An 18094-nucleotide genomic window follows, 5' to 3' on the forward strand; every position below is an offset into this window, starting at 1 on the left:
AATAGCGTATTTTTGTTTTCCAAAAAAATTCATGTTTTTGGGTCCCATATTATTTTTGACAACTTTAGGCCCCTTGAGGGACCACTTAGCCTTGGGATCCGGACTTTAAATTTTGACACAATCATTTCTTAGCTAAAACGATCATTTTCCAACAACGAACTTGTAACATTTCCATTTTTTGCAAAATAGGGGACGGCCTAATGTTGAGGCACATTTTTGAGCGTTGCCGTTTTTGCGTGTGTGCATGCATCGCTCCTGTACACTGAAGCAAAACATCCTCCTCAAAACGGCTGAAAAGTGATACGCTCGAGCCCTTTAACAATACTCAGTCGAAAATCGGATGATGACCATACGGTCTGATTCGTCATTGGATGACGATCATACGTATGCGTGTCATACGGTTGTGGTGAGATCTTATGTATGGTTTCCTTATGAAAATCTTGCTAGTTTTGAATTGCATTCAAAATGCAATCAAAATGAACAGAAATACGTTTTTTGAATGATTCTCAGTGGTTTTTGGTAATTAAAATTTGCCTGAATACTGTTTCATGCGAATTGACGAAATTTCATAAAATAAAATATCAATTTTATTGTAATAACGTAACCACATTTATTAAAACATTTGTTTTTAAACATTTACAGATTAAATTTGTCCGAAAACTGCTTAAATATGTGCGTCAGCGACAACTGCTCCCGATGGCGACGATAGAATCCTCTGAAGCTGGCTCTGAAAACTGGCGGACTGTGCTGGATCCAATGGTCAGGATGATGAAAATTGTCATTCTGCGGATGAATAGGCGAAACTGAATTTTGAGAACATTTCAAAAGCATTGTAACTCACCTCTTAATTTAAGCAACCACTTCAAAATAAAAGATTTTCCACGCTTCTCCAGAATTGCGAGTAGAAATGTTCAAAAACTTCATGAACTAGCTCGTAAAATACTAACTCGGAAATATTAAAATGGTGGCCTTATTGCGTCTCACGAGTAACTAGCTGCGAGCCGCCGACCATCGGGAACACAATTTAAAACCGACTGATTATTGTTTTGGGGCGTGATCGAAGCAAGCATCATTCTGTGTTCGACTGGTTTTTTGTTGGTATGTCGAGTGCTCCAAAAACGGGATGTTATGTCATATGATAGTGTTCTGAGCATCATCCACTTTCTGAATGATTCGGATACGGGTACTCGAGGAAGTAACAGTCACATTATTTCTGCATACGATTTTCGGAGGAGACGTTTTGATGCCTGTGCATATTACAGTTCAGTCAATTCAAGGAGGATGTTTCGGTTCAGTGTAGGGGTGAGTATGGCAGTATAATCGATCGCGTTCGCTATTGTCTCGAGAGAAAATCAAAACAATAGATGCGCAGGTGTTTAGTATTCAGTATTGTGTTGTTCTTTGCTGTGCATGCATCGCTCCTGTAAGGAATGAGTATGGCAGCATAATCGATCGCGTTCGGTATTATCTCGAGTGAAAATCAAAACAATAGATGCGCGGGTGTTTGGTGTTCAGTATTGTGTTGTTCTTTGCTGAGTATTGTGTTGTTCTTTACAGAGAATAACATTAATTAAGGCAATAAGATGATCGGCATTGAACCACAAAAACCCCACAACAATTGGTGAGATCTTTCCAATATTATGTATTTATAAATAATTCTACTTCAGTATATTTACCGTATAACTGCATATAAGTTGAAAATTCGCTATTTTCAACATCCTTTCATCTATTGGAAGATGCTTCAGTTCTGGGCTCTTTCTAAGTTGATGAAGGGATTTATAAATGCTTGCAAGGACTTGGCCAGGTGTGTGGAGCTGAGTGAATCTATGACATTGTAGATAGTAGCGACATCAGCAATGTCAATGGATATATTCAACTTTGCAACTCCATCCAAGATTAGTGCAAGTATTCATGCTATGCTATGCTATGCTATGCTAATAGGGGACGGCCTAATGTTGAGGCACACCGAGGGTGCAAATGGTCTCTCAAGTAGTAAGTTCGGCTTCCGGAAGGAGAGATCGACCGTAGACGCATACTTGTCGGTTACAAAAACCGCCAGGAAAGCACTCGAGCGTAAGGGAAGGGGGAATCGCTACTGTGCAGTTGTGACTCTGGATGTGCAGAGATGGCATGCTCCTCAGTGTCAGTGCAAGTGTGCGCGATTTTAATATGAAAATGAGCTGCACTGTGCACATTTTCAGTGCGGAATGCCATCCCTGGATGTAAGGAATGCGTTGGATAGCGCCAGTTGGTCAGCTTTTGCAGTAGCGCTTCTGCGTCTGGGAGATACCCGAGTACCTGTACAAGATTCTCGGGAGTTACTTCCGAAATCGATTACTAGTTTAGGACACAGAGGTGGGTCGGAAGTGCTTTCACATAACCTTGGAGTCCCACAAGGTTCCATCCTGGGCCCGGTGTTATGGAATGTCATGTACGACGAGGTGATGAGGTTAGAGTTCCCGGTGGTAGTGAAGATTGACGGTTTTGCTGACGACATTACGCTCGAAGAATACGGTGAGTCGAGCGAAGAAATGGGGTTGACTACCACTGACTCGATCAATGTTGTGGAAGCGTGGATGAGGTCCAGGAAATTGGAGTTGGCTCACCACAAAACTGAGGTGATGATTGTGAACAACCGGAAGTCGGAGCAGCAAGCGGTGATCAGTGTAGGCGATTACACTATCAAGTCAAAGCGCTCCGTCCAACACTTGGGCGTGATGATCGACGATAAGCTCACCTTCAGTTGATTATGCCTGCAAAAGAGCCTCCACAGCTATAGTGGCACTGTCTCGGATGATGTTCAATAGCACTGCGGTTACGCCAGTATCGCTAGTGTCACTACGTTCATACTAATGTATGGCGGCCTGGCATGGGGCACGGCGCTAAGGTCCGAAAGTTACCGTGGTAAGCTGGAACGTACTTATAGGCTGATGTGCCTGAGGATTTCGAGCGCGTACCATACCGTGTCACACGATGCGCTCTGCGTCATCACTGACTGGTATGGTGCCTATCGGTTTCCTTATCAGTGAGGACATGGAGTGCTTCGAAATGCGCGGCACAAGAGGCATACGCAGGACAGCCAGGATGGCCTCTATGGTCAAATGGCAGCGCGCGTGGGACAGTTCCACCAAAGGAAGGTGGACCCATAGGTTGATACCGAGGGTAGATAGTTGAATTAATAGGCGCCATGGGGAAGTTACATTCCACCTGACACAGGTCCTTTCAGGTCATGGTTGCTTCCGACAGTATCTACACCGTTTCGGGCATGCGGATTCTCCCGAATGCCCAGTGTGCAATGGTTTAGAGGAAACGATGGAACACATTTTGTTCGTGTGCTCGCGTTTTCGCACAATGCGTGACCGCATGCTTGCCACAAGCGGGGAGGACATAACTCCGGACAATTTGGTCCAGAGGATATGTAGGGATGAGGTTAGCTGGAACGCTGTTTCGACGGCTATCATCCATATCGTCTGGGAGCTACAGAGGAGGTGGCGCGTGGACTCAGAGAATGGCTAGTTCAGGTGTGGTACAAGAGGTGGTCCAGGGGTTCGGAGTCGGCTTCGTAGGTCATACCGGTGCCCTGTGGTTGAGATCGACCCTTACAGCGATTAAGGGGCCGGGGAGAGGAAGTCGCGTTAGCGTTGCTGTCGTGGCGTCGGTCTTCTAGGTTGGATCCGAGCCCGCCGTTGGAAAGGGGTCCCCGGCAAGGGTCGGGGTAGGTGAGACCCTGCTGTCTGCAACCTTCGGGTGCATCTGATAGGGCCTGAAGGGTAATGATACCCCTGTCCTCAGCAGGTCAGATCTGGTTGCACGTAGTCACCAGTTCTTGATGTCTGCATAACAGTTGGGCGCGAACGCGATGGCTACACACACATAACATAAGTGGAACTACTAAGGAGAATGACGACGAAAAGTTGGTTCTTTTTGCTTCGAAAAGAATAGGTATAACTGGTATACAGCACACCGTTCTGTCATCGATATTCGTAAACAAAAACTGGCATGGCAGCTCTCAATTACTTGCAGCTGGTATAAAACTGTGAAGTTTGGCTAATCCGATATTGAACACTTATGAGACAAAATTAAAAAAAAAATCTCTTGAATTTATCAACAGATTTCTGACGAATACAGTTTTTTTTTATTAAACGGTGCTGTATGACTCGTCAAAGTGAAAATGACAAAAGTAAAACTTAATTAGACAGGTCACCCAATCAGTGTAATTTATCCCTTTTGTAAATTATTTATGTAACAAACTGAGGCTAGCTTGAGATTCTAGTGTTGTAACGAGCTCTTTCTTATTGGTCTTGTTTCTGTGAAAACTGTCAGGTTTTTCAATTCTAATAAATCTAATGCACCGTGTGATGACTTGTACGTTTCTTCGGTGACCAGTAGAAAACATGATTTTAAAAGCACTTACAGCGACAGGTCGAACAACACAACGTCGACGGGACAAAAGACAAAATGAAAAAAATTAAAATTACCTGATTTTCAAAGATCGATAATATTACTAGGAATGAAAAAAAAGTCTACGAGTTTGATCCCGCTTTTATTCTGCACACTAAGATCTCGATCTTGAGCTCGTATTTTTTTTTTGCTGAGTTATAACTTAAACTTTACTACCGGGCTCGACTACCGATTATCAAGAATTCAACAGCTGAGCTGGCTCGACAATTTAGCTCTTTACAATAACTTAGTAAATGAAGTCATCGAGCGAACCAAGCTTAATTTGCTGTTATTTTCACACTACGCGCGTTCGTTGCTATCGAGATTTATATGCCCGAAAAACCGGATTAGTGCGGCGATACTGTGCGTTATACTAGTTTGACGTCTGCGACAACGGCGACAACAAAGCACGCAAGAGGTGGCTTCTCAGCAGTCGAGCGAGGGGCGACTGAAGACAAAAAAGCTTGAAGCGGTGATAATATTTTGACACATATAAAAATTCGTATATTTTAATCATTTTTAGATTGAGTTTTGCCACCGCTAACAAAAATAACATTGAACGCACTCTTTCTGTTGGTGCAATGAATGTATGGTTCGTTCAGCTGCTAAATGCTATGCAATCTGACGTTTGAGTATTTATTTTATATCTTCAAAGATTTGCTCGAAAGTTTACCAACGAATGAAAAATGCAATACATATTTTTTCTATTTCATTGCGGATAAAAGGCGGAAAAGTGTTACACTTGTAAAGAAGATCGTTTAGTACAACATGAAAAAAAAAAGATCAATGTGCGTTATAATCGATTTTTTTGACATCCCGATATATCTATTGTGTAAATGATGCAGCATAAACGAAAATGTTTATGTAGCACGATGTTTGTATATAAATACCCAAAGTAAAAAATGTTAACATATTTAATAATTTTGTTCGACATGTTCAGATTGTGGGACCCCTCGTATATAACTGCTCAAGGCATACATTTAAAAATATCCTAAACTACTAAAGGATGAAAGTGAAATAATAACTGACAGAAACTCGATGTGAATTTTATATTTAACGGATTTCTTATATGAAATGTATTATTACAGATACACAGACTTACAGTTACAGGTGCGGAGTACAAAAAGAACGATTTTCTAAACGTGTTGTACAAAATACAACAGTACGATCGCTCGAGGGTTAACATCACTCTCGATGCCTACGCCGGGAGACACCGGATTGGCCAGCTAACAAAAAAAAATCCGGAAGATTGCTCGCCGGAGGCATAGCAAGACCTCCTCAAATTAATCACTTAAATTGTTCAGAAGTACCCACCGGATCTAAGCGTATCTGACAAAGAATTAAATGTTTTTTTTTTTCCAAAATGTGATTGTTCGGTTCTCTACGATGCGGAACTCGATTAGAAAAAGTGAAAATAGTTCAGTTTGCCTATGCTGCGCCATGGCATTTTTTGGCAGCGTCACTCTTTTCATAGGGTTCTCACTCCTGCCACCAGATGCGGAGGGATCGTTAGCTTCCGTCAAATTTGCTTATTTGTAACACTATCCTGCTGAGCCAATTTTCTCTACCTTTTCCTCTACCTTTCAATACCATATACCTCTACCTTTTACTTACATCACGCGAAGCAGTAGCATCATGGGTTCCATAGAGATGGGTGACATTTCAACACACACTCAGAAATAAAAGTATACACGGAATTACTATTATGTATGCATTTTGTATCCGCCTCTCTCTCACTCTCTTTCTGTTTTCATGCTATCTGGTGCTTCAACTGGGTTGACGAAACACTTCTCTTCAACCCAGACTAAACGGTAGATAGCATATGAAAACAAAAAGAGAGTGAGAGATATGCGGATACAAAATGCATAAATAATAGTATTTCCGTGTATATTTTTATTTCTGAGTGAACGATCAGTGTAATACTTTGTTTACAATTCACCTGCTCGAGCGGGAGACTCAAGCTTAATAGCCTATCTTATGCCGTTTTTTTTGTTTCAGTTTTTTTTTTGTTTCAGTTCCAACCTGGTTTGGAACTGGATGACACAGACAAACAGACGTAACAGCTTCAACGAAATCCATCGCTCAGTTCACGGTTGCAATCCTAACACAACTTAGGTTCGATTGTGTTGCACATTTGTTTGACTTTATTAGTTTCAGTATTTTCCGCCAGTCCAGTTCTAATCCAGGTTAAAAAAATAAATAAAACGGCATTAATTAATGCGCACCACGAAAGGAAGAAAAAAAAAACTGCCAGTAGTGAACATGCATAATTAAACATGATACATATTGAATCCATAGATTCTTTTTAAATGTTAAGCTCGTAACTAGTATAATGGTTTTGACATTTCGATGTTCCTTATACCATATTCAAATCCCACACTGGGTACAACTTTCTGAGCGCGAGTTCCACTTATGTTATGTGCTACACAGCTAACCTTGAGGGTGCGATATGCACTAGCCCTTCTCTGAAGCGATGCCTTCTTGGTGGTTCCGGAGAGACGTAGGGTTTGGCCACCATAAAAATGTTGTTTATTGGGTCGAGGAGAGACTAGTATTGGCTTTTACTTTTGTTATAGAAGAGACGGCCTTAATCCCACACTACCAGCACCTTTCTATTCGGATGTCTGTTGAGCAGATTTCCCCCCTAATAGATTTCCCCCTAATAGGGCCCCCATGGTTTAGCAGAAAAAAAACTGCTTTTGCGAGTTTAAAAATGTATGGAAAACAATCAGACTAGTCGACGTACCAAATCTGAATTTTCAACTCAAACGAGAAATCTGTGCTGCTGCACGCTAATGAAACTTGGTGTAAATCAGTGGAGAACACTCAGCAGCTGCAGGTCCTCATCAATATACCCGATTCTTTTTTTGCACAGGTCTGGTTCTTGCCATAACTCAGTCAATTTCAAACAGATTCTCATGAAATTTTACCCGACCCTTGCAAAAAAAAAAAAAAAACAAAAAAAAATCGAGTGTAGATGCCTGCGGTAATTCGTGCATGGTGTCCTCACAATTGTATCTCCAACATCGAGCTCCGTCGTCGATGTCATCAAAAGCCGATAGCGACAGAAATTCGGTAGCGAAAGTTGGGTTGGGTCGGCCACACTCTACGCAGGAGCGGGAACGAAATCTAGAAGCAAGCGTTAGATTGGAACAAAGTATGCCTCGAAATGGAAATGAAGAAGTCGTCAGAACCTAACAACAGGTTAGAACGATGGCGGGCAATCGCCCTGGATGTAGATCCTTCATTTCGGCTCTTTGCACCACCATGCATGCTCACTCAGGTTTTGTAAAACGTCTCATTGAGGCACGTTTATTAGACTTTTGGGGCTGTCCATAAACCACGTGGTCATGAGGGGGGGGGGGGGGGGGGTTCGGCCAATGATCATTTTGTATGGACAAATAAAATTTTTTGTATGGACTAATGACCACGCGGGGGGGGGGGGGGGGTGGGTTGAAAAGTCCAAAAAAAATGACCACGTGGTTTATGGACAGCCCCTTTTAGGCGTGTAATACTATTTCAAGTCGGGGCCCGTGGCAATTGGTCACACGTTTGCTTCATAAGCAGATGATCATGGATTCGATCCCAGTCCCGGCCCTTTCGTCAGTTGCTTTTTCCCCCTAGCAACTGACACTGACCCTCTTCTGAGCCTATGGCTCAAATGGAATCGGGTACTTGGACATCGGCGAACGGCAACCCATAATGGACTCCCAATCGGACTGGAAGCAGGATCAACCATCACTCACACATCAACATCCTCGTGCTCATCATTCTACCATGATACGGTTGAAAGTGAAAGCAGCGCAACGGCAACCAGTTCGATATAGTATAATTAGAATACACACTTAGAAAAATTCATGTAAATTTGCGTCACTTTGGATGCACATATAAAAGCGACACATATGACGTAAATTTGAACGCCCAAGTGACGTAATTTTCAGTCACATTAAACTGGATTTTTCGTCATATGAAACGTAATGACTCACGATTCCCAAATTGTTTACGTCACCTTGAACTCAATTTTACAAGAATGACGTATAATTAAGTCAAAAGACCTGTAAATTTACGTCATTAAACTGTTTACGTTCTGTGCAGTAAATTTACGTCACGAGTAATTTTGATTTTTTCGTAGTGTGTAGAATACATTTAAGCGCTGTACAAAGTGTAAGTACAGCTTCCAATATTGGAATCGCTCACGCAGTGCCCTAGTGAACAATAGAGCTACAAATTAGGTTAAGTGATTGAAGAATAAAAATAATATTATTTCACATCTAATACATTTTTAAAACGCATTTCTAATTTAGCTCATGACACACTATCTCATTCAAGAATACATGATTTTCCAGATATTCTGCTTCAAATTTGACCATTTTGCATTCGGATGATTCGTGTTGCAGATACGATGATACTCTGTATCCACGGAAGTCAAGTATATTTTTATTTCGAAAACATCCTGGACACTGGACCAACCAAGCAACGTGACACGTACGTTGGTCAACTTCACCCGAACTCACGGTACCGCCAATTGCTCAGCTACGTCAGAGACGCATGCAGATCTTCTTCAACTGCCTTGCTTCATGTCGGCCGGCGCAGCGACGAGAGGCAAACCACGCTTGAGCTTGGTCTTGAAAGTGTTGCCGTTACAGATCGCTCGCGCTGCAGAACCGGTGCGGTCCGGTACCGGGTCGGCAACTCTCAGATGTGTGTACAGTAAATCTCTGCAAGGTCAACTGGCTTGCTTGCAGTCCGATGAAAAACATATGATCGAATCATCTTGTTGAATCATATGCCTAGTTATTAACATGCCTATATGTTAGCTATACTAACTAGCAGCAGCGCCTCTTTGTCGTCGCGGCACAGCTCAATGGACGAGCCCACTCGAGTGAGTGATCGTTTGTGAATGAATGGTCGTCGCAGGTATCATCTGGTCGGTGTACGATGGAACCGTTGTGATTGAAAATTACGATGCGCACAACTGACTTGCGAGCCTTTCATTGTTGTTTATGCTCAAACGTAATGTTGATGCGCGATTCCTCTTCGCATACTGCTTTTCGCAAATATAGTTAGGGGTAGGCGAGCATAGGGGAACTGTGAGTATTACGTTCTCAAGATGCGCCACCATTTAGCGTTATTTTGGACACTTTTTCAACTGCAATCGTTGAAAATTTCTACTTGTAATGTGGAGCATTTCCAGCCCAAAATACAAAAAATGGTCATTTATGAAGCTTTTAATTCGAATGAGAATTAGGTCATGCGCTGGATTTTGTAAAACATTTACTTTTGTAACAACACATAACCATATTTCCTCACCTAATTTTTGAAAAAGGCGTATGAAAAAACCTGGTAATCTTCTTCAAGAAAAATATTACTCGAAAGCGATTTGTTAGATTGAAATGATGTAATATATAAAAAAAAAAGATCCGTAAATGATATTACTCTCAGCGTATTTTTATTTCTACAATTCCTTCAAATATACTCAAACATCTTGAGTATATTTGAAGGAATTGTAGAAAAAAAATACGCTGAGAGTAATATTATTTACGGATCTTTTTTTTATATTTTAATTTATATTCGAATATACATACACTTACAAGCTAATTATACACTTTCATTACGAATCTATGACAGATGTCATATAATTTCAATTTTCCAAAAACCTTCGATTTTTTAAAATATTTTTTCTGTATATTTTTGCGCGCAAACGAAATTAAAAAAAAATAATAAAATAATAAATTTAAGCCAATTGACATGAAATTAATATTTTTTCTGAACAACTGAATATTTGAATGATTGAAAAAGTAAAAAAAATATCCTAATGTTTAATTACTTTATTTCATGCGATTTTATGTCTTTAATACAACCTGTTGGACTCAAGAGCGATTAAAAGTGGCATTAAATTCATGTGTTCGGTTTGTGTATAACCTCAAACGCTTAGACCATGTAACACACTTGCAAGAAACATTGTTGAGCAATACTTTTTAAGGTTTCTATTAAACACGAAACTGCATCTTATTAGGCCGTTACAAATATTTATTTCACTTTTTGTCCCACCACTCTTTGGTTGGTCGAGGGGGGGGGGGGGATAAAAATAATAAAGCATTCAATCTGAAAAATATTTAAAACTCATCGGATTTGTTAAAGAATTTTCACCAAACCCCGAAATTTTGATAAATATTTTTTCATCTGCCCCCTCAAAATGCAAAATCCAGCCAAAATTTTTTGAAGGGGGGGGAGACAAAAAGTCAAAATATAATTTGTATCAGCCGTACATAAAATAACTTTATCAAAACAGCCTGCTTATTTATACTTTAAATTACATCCATTTCATAGTAACAGAATAAGAAACTATTAACCTGCATAGAGTGATGTGCGATGTGCTGGGATTCTCTGCCAATAGTGCTTAAAATAAATAAATAAATAAATAAATAAAATATAATAAATAAATAAATAAATAAATAAATAAATAAATAAATAAAATAAATAAATAAAATAATGTCGACGGCCTTATTTGAACGATCCTAAGAACCACTGCAAGTCCGTTTTGTGTAACTTTTTATTCTTCAATCACTTAACCTAATTTACAGCTCTATTGTCCACTTAGGGCATTGCGTGAGCGATGCCATTTGGAAGCTGTACAATGTACATATATGTACAGCGCCAAAATGTATTCTATTTATTCTAATTGTAATACATCCAACTGGTTGCCGTTGCGCTGCTTTCACTTTCTACCCTATCATGGTAGAATCACAGACAAACAGACGTAACACTCTGATAATTCCCATCGTACACCGATTTAACGGTCTTTTTTCAAAATTTGATAGTTGGCCAACTACCCAACCGTGGCGCTCGCATAGTTTTTGTTCGAGTTTGACGTTTGCTCACTACCGCCACCTAGTTGGTGGTCGGCCAAACATAGTCGTTTCAGCATTGGGCGAATATGTTTCCGTGACTATGATTTGAATCGAAAAATGTTCGAAGTGTTACGTCTGTTTGTCTGTGGTAGAATGATGAGCACGAGGATTTTGATGTGTGACTGTTGGTTGTTCCTGTTTCCAGTCCGATTGGGGGTCCATTATTATTTTTTTTTTTACTTTAATTAGCGACACTTTACACCAAAGGTGCATTCGTGTCGTATCGTTTATTATGTCTTTTATTGAGATTTTATTACAATGTCAGTTTTTTTCTTCGATCTTGTGATCATTTTCCACTCTAAATCTGTTTTCTGGGTGCCTGGATTGCATGATCGCTTTGCTGCATTTTCTTCCTCCGTTCGATTTGACTCGGTTGACAACCGCCGCTTCGCAGAATCGTTATCGGTATTTTCTGTCGCTGTATCGTTCTCATTCGTCCATCCGTGATCGTCGTTGTCGTCGTCGTCATTCTCTACGTCGCTGTGGTCATCATTAATTTGAGCCGCCTGTGGTTCGTTGTCGTTTTGGATATCGCGCTCATGAGCCGAGCTGGATGGTGTTCTTTGTTGTTGCTTTTTTGTACCGCGAGCCGTCGTCGTTTGATTGCTTTTGTTTGCGCAGCTAACGTATGTGCTGTGATTGTTCACTACAATATGCGATGGTATCGGCTTGTCCATCCGCATGCGAACAATTCTGACGCCGTTCGGTATCCCAGCAAAATAATTCTTCCACACTTCATTTTGAATGGAAATTACTTGCCCGTATTGCTGCAGGTGGTCGGAGATGACATCGTTGTCCATTTGGGGTGGTAGATCGTGGACCCTGACGGTGCTGGTAGGGCCATCCACGTAAACGGGAATGTAGTACCTGATTCCTTCGAGCGTAAAATAGTGCTGAAGATGGTGCTGCTTCTGTAGCCGTGGCCGTGGGGCTACGCCGGAATCGTTCATCTCAATGAACAGACAGTTTTTGATGTTGTGCAGCTGGATGTTTCTCACATCAGCCATGTCAACTTTAATGAATTCCTTAAGGAATGTTTCCACTTGTTGTAAGCCGGGTCGCTTCGGTAATACAACGAAGTCCACGACTAGCGTATTTCTTCTGTGCGAAGCCATCTTGCATGGATGCAGAATTTATTCGCAGCAGAGAGAAGAAACTTTGATGCACAGGAGCGTTGAAAAGGAAGGTCTGTTGCGAACGAAGGGCGATTGTCAACTGGGGTCCATTATGGGTTACCGTTCGCCGATGTCCAAGTATCCGGGTTCATTTGAGCCATGGGCTCTGAAGAGAGTCAGTATCAGCTGCTCTCAGGGGGAAATTGTACCAAGGATGCACATATAATAGGTTGACAAACAGTCAAAATTTGTGATTTTTTGATGCACTCAACGAAAAGTTATAGCATGTTGAATATTTTTGTGAGAGAAAAATAAGTTGCCTATCACAATGATTTTATTGCCCTTTTCCGGCTATACCAGTCGGCTAGTATGTCTGAAATAGACGTAAAAACTTGAAGTATTTTTAGGCAAAGTACGTTTAATTGGCAAATTGAGAGATAAATTTGTGAAAAAATTACCACTTGTTTTGGTGGGATTCGAACCCACGACTCCGTTATCGCTAGTCCGGCGCTTTAACCAACTAAGCTACAGAACAAGTTACAACTCTGCAGAATAGAAAGTCAAACTGGATTCGAAGCACCACCCTAAACCGGGTCCGTCTTTCACAACTTTATCTCTCTTTCGGCTCTTAGATGCCAATCTCCCGCACTCTCGCGGCCTACGAACGACAAGTGTGCGCGTATTGTTTTTAGAATGTTGATATTGAAGCATTCTAAAAACAATACGCGCACACTTGTCGTTCGTAGGCCGCGAGAGTGCGGGAGATTGGCATCTAAGAGCCGAAAGAGAGATAAAGTTGTGAAAGACGGACCCGGTTTAGGGTGGTGCTTCGAATCCAGTTTGACTTTCTATTCTGCAGAGTTGTAACTTGTTCTGTAGCTTAGTTGGTTAAAGCGCCGGACTAGCGATAACGGAGTCGTGGGTTCGAATCCCACCAAAACAAGTGGTAATTTTTTCACAAATTTTTCTCTCAATTTACCAATTAAACGTACTTTGCCTAAAAATACTTCAAGTTTTTACGCCAAGTTGCCTATCCCAAACTTTTTAACCATCCCCTGTACTTCAACTTCAAAGTGTCATACAAATCGCTCCTAGCTACTCCCCGCGCAGAAATTCGGTTCAAACGCTCGTCTGAGTATGCAGAATTGATTAAAGAAAACTGCAGCTGCCAAGAGCTGCCGAAACATTAGCGCCATAATGATATGCGTAATTTTGGTCGGAATTCGACATTTTGAGGGGGGACACAAATAAATTATACAAAAATTTAAAAAATTTGAACTGAAATTAGAGTTGTCGAGAAAATTTCTTAACAAATCCGACGAGTTTTACAATTTTGCCTAATTGTTTGGGTATTTTTTCTACAAATACATTTATTATTTATTATCCACTCCCTTGACGAGTCAACGAGAAAAGTGACAAAAGAAGAAAATGAGATTTGATCCGGCCTAATTTCTGTTAATAATTTGTTATCGAATGGAATAAAATAAACTTAAGGCGAAACTGGAAAATCGGTTTTCGTACACATGTAGAGTATGAATCAAGGTATCTTCTGATTTTTTTTTGTAGTGGAAAATATTTTCCATTTTCGCAGAAACCATCTTTTAGTAAAATTTTGTTCAAAAATGGTTTCTGCAAAAACAAAAAATATTTTCCACCACAAAAAAATTCAGAAGATACCTTGATTCATATTCTACATGTGTACGAAAACCGATTTTGAGAATATTGCTTCGTTATTCAAAAAAAAATTAAAATCCAAAAAGTGAGGAAATGCTTCCAGTTTCGCCTTAAGTCAACAATTTTGAAAATTGCCCTAAATAGGGAAACCTATTTATTCGCATTATCAAATAAACACAATTTTCCAATTTCAGTATGTGGATGCGATGTAATGTAGGCTGCAGTTCTGGAAGCAAATCTTCTTCTATATGGCTTTACGTCCCCACTGGGACTTGGCTTGACTTGCTTCGAATTAGTGTTCTTTGAGCACTTCCACAGTTATTATTTGAAGGGCTTTCTTTGCCTGCCTTTGCAAGAATTTGTGTATTCAGGCTTATTCTGCGCGGCGTGTGAGGTGAGACGAGTCGAATGAGGTGACAAAAGTCGACTCGCCCCATTTGATTTACATTGGTCGTCTCACGTCGCATGAGATGAAACCGCCCGTCTCACCTCACACGCCGCGCAGAATAAGCCTGATTGTGATGCAAGTACAATGATACACTATGCCCAGGGAGTCGAGCAAATTTTCGCGATCCATAGCCTTAACCACTAGGCTAACTGGAGACCAATCTGGAAGCAAATATCCTATTAAAATTTTAATTATTAAATCAATCATGTTGGAAAAGTGATATGAAGAAGAAAGAAATGTTTAAAATACATACTTTAAACTTACCCTTTGTGATGTTATTATTAGCAGGTGTTCGAAATGCTTAACAACATCCGTCTGCGGAATCCAACGAACTCTTGAAACATTCTCCGCCATACTATTTTTAACTAATGACGCATGCTGAATAGGATTTAAATGATTTTCAGTATGAGGCATAGAGTAATGCGGGGCAAAAGTTCGCACCTAACAGACTTCTCAAAATAACTATTAAACGAAAAGAAAATAATATTGTTGTTCTTCGTTGAACGGGTCCTTATCATGTTGCCTTCAAAACGTAGTACTAGATTTTTTCGCATTGCTTTTCTAGTTATAGTAATACAATTTTCAATACAAGTACTCCAATGCGAACTTTTGCCCCATAGTGGGGGCAAAAGTTCGCATTATGCGGGGCAAAAGTTCGCACCTTGTAAAGGGTAGTTTATTGGTGTGATGTTCATTAATTTCATGTTAATTCATGTTCGTCGTTTCACTCTTGCCATGAAATCTGTTTCTTTCTGTTCTTAGCATCACGGCCCAACTGGAATACGACCTGATGTTCAGCTTATGTATAGAATGTGTTTTATGAATACTTCCACAACTATTAACTAAGAGCTGTCCTTTCCAGCGTTTCTGTAGTTGTCAAAATACATTGTGGAGTAATCATAGATATACGTGTTGCACAGAATACATGAAAAATAAAATTAAATATGCAGCAAAACTGTTGAACGGGACCGTAATCGAATCTTATCCCCGTCAGTATGGTGATAAATTATAACTGTGAATTTACAAATTAAGCTATGATAGACTCCGGTAAAGTAGATGAACAAAAGACCTTCAGAAACATATGGAAAGACACGACGAGGATGACGAAGAGAATGTTTTAAAATGTTTTTGGTCATTCTTCATTTTTTGATTAAAATGGGTGAACATAATGTTTGCCTTACAATCAATCTTCCTTCAAAACTAAGTTCAAACCCTCTGCCGCAACGATTTCAGGGTGCATACTACACATATTATACATATATAGTAGTGTCTATACGAAATCATCATTGCTCCAAAGATTCTGTAATTATATTGATGAACTAGATTCAGAAATCTAGTGCGAACTTTTGCCCCACAGCTACTGCGAACTTTTGCCCCACTGTCAAGGTTTTAGCAATGTCCCTTTCTACAAGAAGCACTAGTAGTTTATAGTTTGTTCGAGTGCACCCCGCGTACTACTATAGAATAACGATTCTCTGGCATCAAGAGGTTATGAGATGCTTCTTCTTCCTGTTACTACAAATTGTTATTCCAAATGATCCAAAAATTCTATCAAAACACCAAGAAACACAGTTTTTTGCATAACTCTGCCAAACCATAACGAAATCGTTCCAATTTTTATTGACGAGTAACTGACCTGATTATGTGTCGAACCCATACAGATTTGTTTGAGTTCTTAACAAGTGCTCAGAAAAAGACCCACTGCGAACTTTTGCCCCGTGCGAACTTTTGCCCCGCATTACTCTAGTTGAAATTTCTTAGATGTTTTTGTGATAATAATTATTCACAGTAGCCCCAAAGCGGAAAATCGTTTATTGCTTGTGTCAGATTTAATTCTATATTCTTGCCGGCTGTTCGGGTTGGTTTGGAAGTTGACCATCAATGTTAACTTCTTTTCCCGATCAGCCTAGATAGCTGTGTAGTGTCGGTAGCGGTTGTCTCAATTGGCTAAGAATAACACTACGGACCGCCTGATCCAGTGGTAAGAGTCCACTAAACAGGTGACCCCTAATTCATGGTGTTATGCGGCTTTATGCTTACCGTGCCAAAGAATGAATGGTTAGGGGGGGTCTAATAAAAACCTAACCACAAACGGAGCCTGTGGAGAATTAGAGCGTCCTTCACAGTATTACGCCCATACTGCGCTAACCGGAGCAATGGGGCAGTGGACCTTGCGTTTCTCCGAGATAATCAGTTGCCCTTCGTAAGTCTCAAATTTGAGGCTAAATAAGGGCGGGGTTATTCAAATGTTGTTAATTAGCTTACATTACTGCCTATATGGGTTCGCTTAATGCGTTTTCGCCATTGGCGTTTTTCAATTGACCACGATTTGGTTCGTCGTTGATGTTTCCTGTTTGTGCTGTGTTTGTGAAGTGCGTTATCCTGTCTAGTTTGGGTAGTGGCTACGGCAAGGAAACCTCTCAATTTTCAGCGTAAAAAGCGTATGTAGCCCAAGTGGATCTATGTACTTCAAAAAGTTCATTTTCGTAGGGTAACTTCTGTCAAGGTTACCTTGTGAACCCAGCTTTGCTTTTTTCATTATAGATGAACTGTCGTGCCTCGAGCATGCTCTATTTTAGAATAACGTTAACAGTACGTTTCAACCTTTCCTTATGGATGCCTTCAAGCAAGCTCTTGTTCTCAGCATCTTTTCGCTGATATTTGGCATCTGAAGTAGCTCAAACATTGATTTGAGATGCTTCAGCTTGATGGAATACTTAGGTAGTACAGTTCATGGTTAACTTAACATAGAATTGCACCTAACCCAACTCTGCATGAGCAGAATTTGTCATGAGTTGACTGATTGGCATGTGTCAGATGAGTACTCTCCATTTGACCTTTTTGCACTTTGGAGTGTTCCTTCGCAAACTTTGCGTATTCAGGCGTCCCTGCTCAACAAGCTAGGGAACCTGTAATAATTGGTTGCGATCACATTTTATGGATAACTCGCTTCCATTGCTACTCCAAGAGAGTTTCATTATGGTTTTGTTATTACAACGCCCTTCATTGTGGTGTACCATAGCTACTGCTTTGAAAGAAGCTTGTCCTCTGCGGTCTGTGCGGACCGCAAGAGGTATTCCTGAATGGAACTCGGACCTGTTCAGGTTCTAAATATCTTCGGATAAACCAGTCTTTTGTATAGCTACGAATCTTTAGCTTCTACCCCGAGGATTGTAGCTATAGAATCGATTTATTGAGCACTAAAAAGCTCTGCTGACTTCAAATCTCCTGGAGCAAATGGGGCTTTATCCTATTTTTCTCCAGAGGGATTTAAGTTTTTCAAACATGTTTTGAACTCTTGTAGTTTTCTATTGGGTATTTTCATGGCATGAAATTACTCTGTAGTTTTATCCCGAAAGGGTGCGTGCGTTGTAAAAAGAAGGAATAAGTTCCAGATTTATCTGGTTACGTCGTTCTTTCTGAAATACTCGAAACGCATTGTCGATTATCACATCAGTGATGTTCGTCTGGCTAACATGCCTGTTCATGTGAACTCACATGTCTCC

General features: G+C 40.4%; 2 protein-coding genes across 2 annotated transcripts in view; one reads left to right on the plus strand and one right to left on the minus strand.

Moving 5' to 3' along the window:
- Positions 1-18094, plus strand: part of LOC109397607 (uncharacterized) — a 44636-nt gene that overhangs the window by 14772 nt on the left and 11770 nt on the right. The window lies entirely within an intron of this gene.
- Positions 11537-12554, minus strand: LOC134285615 (uncharacterized). The gene has a single exon (XM_062846732.1). The coding sequence runs from the start codon at positions 12464-12466 to the stop codon at positions 11591-11593; it is 876 nt and encodes a 291-aa protein (XP_062702716.1). The 5' UTR covers positions 12467-12554; the 3' UTR covers positions 11537-11590.

Source organism: Aedes albopictus, chromosome 1 (genome assembly GCF_035046485.1).
Source record: "Aedes albopictus strain Foshan chromosome 1, AalbF5, whole genome shotgun sequence".
In the NCBI taxonomy this organism is placed as follows: Eukaryota; Metazoa; Arthropoda; class Insecta; order Diptera; family Culicidae; genus Aedes; species Aedes albopictus.